This window comes from Montipora foliosa, chromosome 6 (genome assembly GCF_036669935.1).
Source record: "Montipora foliosa isolate CH-2021 chromosome 6, ASM3666993v2, whole genome shotgun sequence".
Classification (NCBI taxonomy): Eukaryota; Metazoa; Cnidaria; class Anthozoa; order Scleractinia; family Acroporidae; genus Montipora; species Montipora foliosa.
Genome location: NC_090874.1, coordinates 540,732 through 543,231, shown reverse-complemented (window position 1 = coordinate 543,231; position 2,500 = coordinate 540,732). Strand labels below are relative to the sequence as shown.

Below are 2,500 nucleotides of genomic sequence, written 5' to 3'. Positions count from 1 at the left end.
TAGTTGCAAGTTGTGTTGTTGGCCACAACTTGGGAGCCGTGGATGTTCTTTTAAAAAATGAAACACTGAAAAACAGCTGAAAATTTAGTTGTACACAGATGCATATGGGGGTGTTGTTGGAAATCAACGTTTTAAATGTTAACCTTGTAGATGCCTTGTCGTGTGTTTGGTGTAATTATATAGTAACCAAATCAATGCGCGCGCTCTGATTGGTCAATCAGCTATGTTTTATTGTGCCATTAACTGATGGAAAAATCGCGCTTCTTCTGAATTATTGTATAAAAGCAATAGACCACACGTTTCGATGGTTTATAGGCATGATAAACCACTTGGAATGTTAAAAGAACACTCGAAGAATTCGTAAATCACGCGCCTGCACTCTTAATGTATCAATAATTATTTTAATTTTTAAAAACCTTGTGATGATTCGCTTTGGGGGTCTCCACTCACCTGGCTCTCCAACTAACAGGTCTCACAGAAGAAAAAAGCAGCGATGACAGCAGTGAAAATAACTCTGACACTGACTACTTTGCGGATGTGGAGACATCTTGAAAAAAAGAAAAAAATCAAGAAAACTCGTTTTTGATATTTTTATGAAGCAATCAATTAACTTTTTAGATGTTAACTTTGTAGATGCCTTGTCTTGTGTTTGGTGTAATTGATGTGCAATGTAAAACTGTATTTTTAGGTGCCTCCAGTCTGAAGAAGTTAATCAGAACAAATCTTGGGTTATGTTGTACTTTGCTTAGAATAAAGATATTTTTTCCATGTTTAACAGAAAACACCTATTATCTTCTTGAAATGACACCTCCCCAACAGGTTACCAAACAATAGAGGCAACCACAATGCATAATTAAGTCCAACTGGCAGCACAAAGGAAAGTTTGAGAAACAAGTAGATGACACCCAAATATTTTTTTCAATTGCTGAAACGGCTTTGTCTTTTTGTCTTTATAGAACAATAAGTTTATTGCACATGCCAATATTGGAAACAATTTAGCTCTAATTTGCTACAAAGGCTTAGGTTCCTTTAATAATAAAATAGTTTTGTGACATTATATGTTTAAAAACTGTGGTTTCTTTGTGCAGTCTTAATGTATCAATAATTATTTTTAATTTTTAAAAACCTTGTGATGATTCGCTTTGGGGTCTCCACTCACCTGGCTCTCCAACTAACAGGTCTCACAGAAGAAAAAAGCAGCGATGACAGCAGTGAAAATAACTCTGACACTGACTACTTTGCGGATGTGGAGACATCTATTGATTCATCTGAGCTATCAAGGTCCACCTCTGAGGATGACTCTTCAGAGCCATATTCTAGAGGTGATCAAATCAATTTTTACCCATTTTGCACTTGCATAGTTTTTCACCTTGAAATATTATGATTAAATGTAACACTCATTCCTTCCCTCCAAACAGAAAAAACTGAAGCATCAGCCCACCAGAGCATTTTCTCCATTTTCAAGGGGACATTTGCCGAAAATGGTACAATGGAAAAAATCAGACAGCACATAGAAGGCGTGAAACAAAAGAGCAGGGTTTTGATCCTTGAAGACAGCCACTTTCATTTTAGTCTACCTGAGGTGGTAAAAGGTCTGAATTATACACTTGCTTTCCAAGTGGCTACGAGAAGCAAAAACATCCCACGTCATCTGCACACAGCAAATGAAAGGTTTCTGGGTTCGAGAGAGAGCATAATACGTCAGCCAACAATATCCTTTTGCAAGTTACATCCTCATCCAGATGTGCTGATAGAGAGCAGCCTTGTCAAAAACAACAATGACCACATCTCAAGGACTGTTGCTTCCAAACAGTCGAACCAACTAAATGAAGGTGCAAATAAGTTCATGAGTGGAGCAACACTTTCATAGAATTGTTCCTGTTTTGCTTAGAAATACCCACAACCCCAGCATCCTCAAATGACTCGGTAAACATGATGATAAGTAGAGAAACTTGCAGCAAACGTTCAAGCAATTGATGGTGCAGATTTTCTACAACAACCTGTCTTGAGTAATATCCAAAATTGAGGACGTAAGTATTAAAACAGATGGAGGAAAAATTGTCTTTGCATTTTTACGTCTTGTTGCCTTCATGACAGTGACAGTTCCCTGCAAGATGATTCACCGTTCTCTTTTGGACTAAAGTTTTTATGGGGATGATATCCTGGTGTTTTTCCATTATATTCAACCAAGTTGTTTGTTGTATTTTAAAGCCCTTGACAGAGGCTTTTTCACTAGATAACGTAGTTGGTTTCAATAAAACAAGACCATTGCAGGGAACAATTAAAATTTCTCTTCTTTTTAAATGCAGACATACCGTTGGAACAGTTTGGTGTACACAGACATTTTCCCTTGTGGGTATTAACCTCTGCATTCCGACCAAAGAGAAAGACCTTATTTGTTTATGTAAGTGAAACTCCTTTGGATTACTTGTTTAGTCGTTTATTGCTGGAGGATGACAGTATGCTGGAGAAAAAGGCGATTCAGTATTCGTGGCATTCT

At 37.3% G+C, this 2,500-nt stretch overlaps 1 protein-coding gene across 3 annotated transcripts in view; it reads left to right on the top strand.

The window, feature by feature from the left end:
- LOC138006196 (uncharacterized) overlaps positions 1 to 2,500 on the top strand; it is a 128,870-nt gene that overhangs the window by 104,108 nt on the left and 22,262 nt on the right. For all 3 annotated transcript variants that reach the window (XM_068852357.1, XM_068852359.1, XM_068852358.1), the window contains 3 exons: positions 1,179 to 1,322; positions 1,419 to 1,832; positions 2,310 to 2,404. In XM_068852357.1, coding sequence (XP_068708458.1) covers positions 1,179 to 1,322; positions 1,419 to 1,832; positions 2,310 to 2,404 — 653 coding nt within the window. The remainder of the gene's footprint in view (positions 1 to 1,178; positions 1,323 to 1,418; positions 1,833 to 2,309; positions 2,405 to 2,500) is intronic.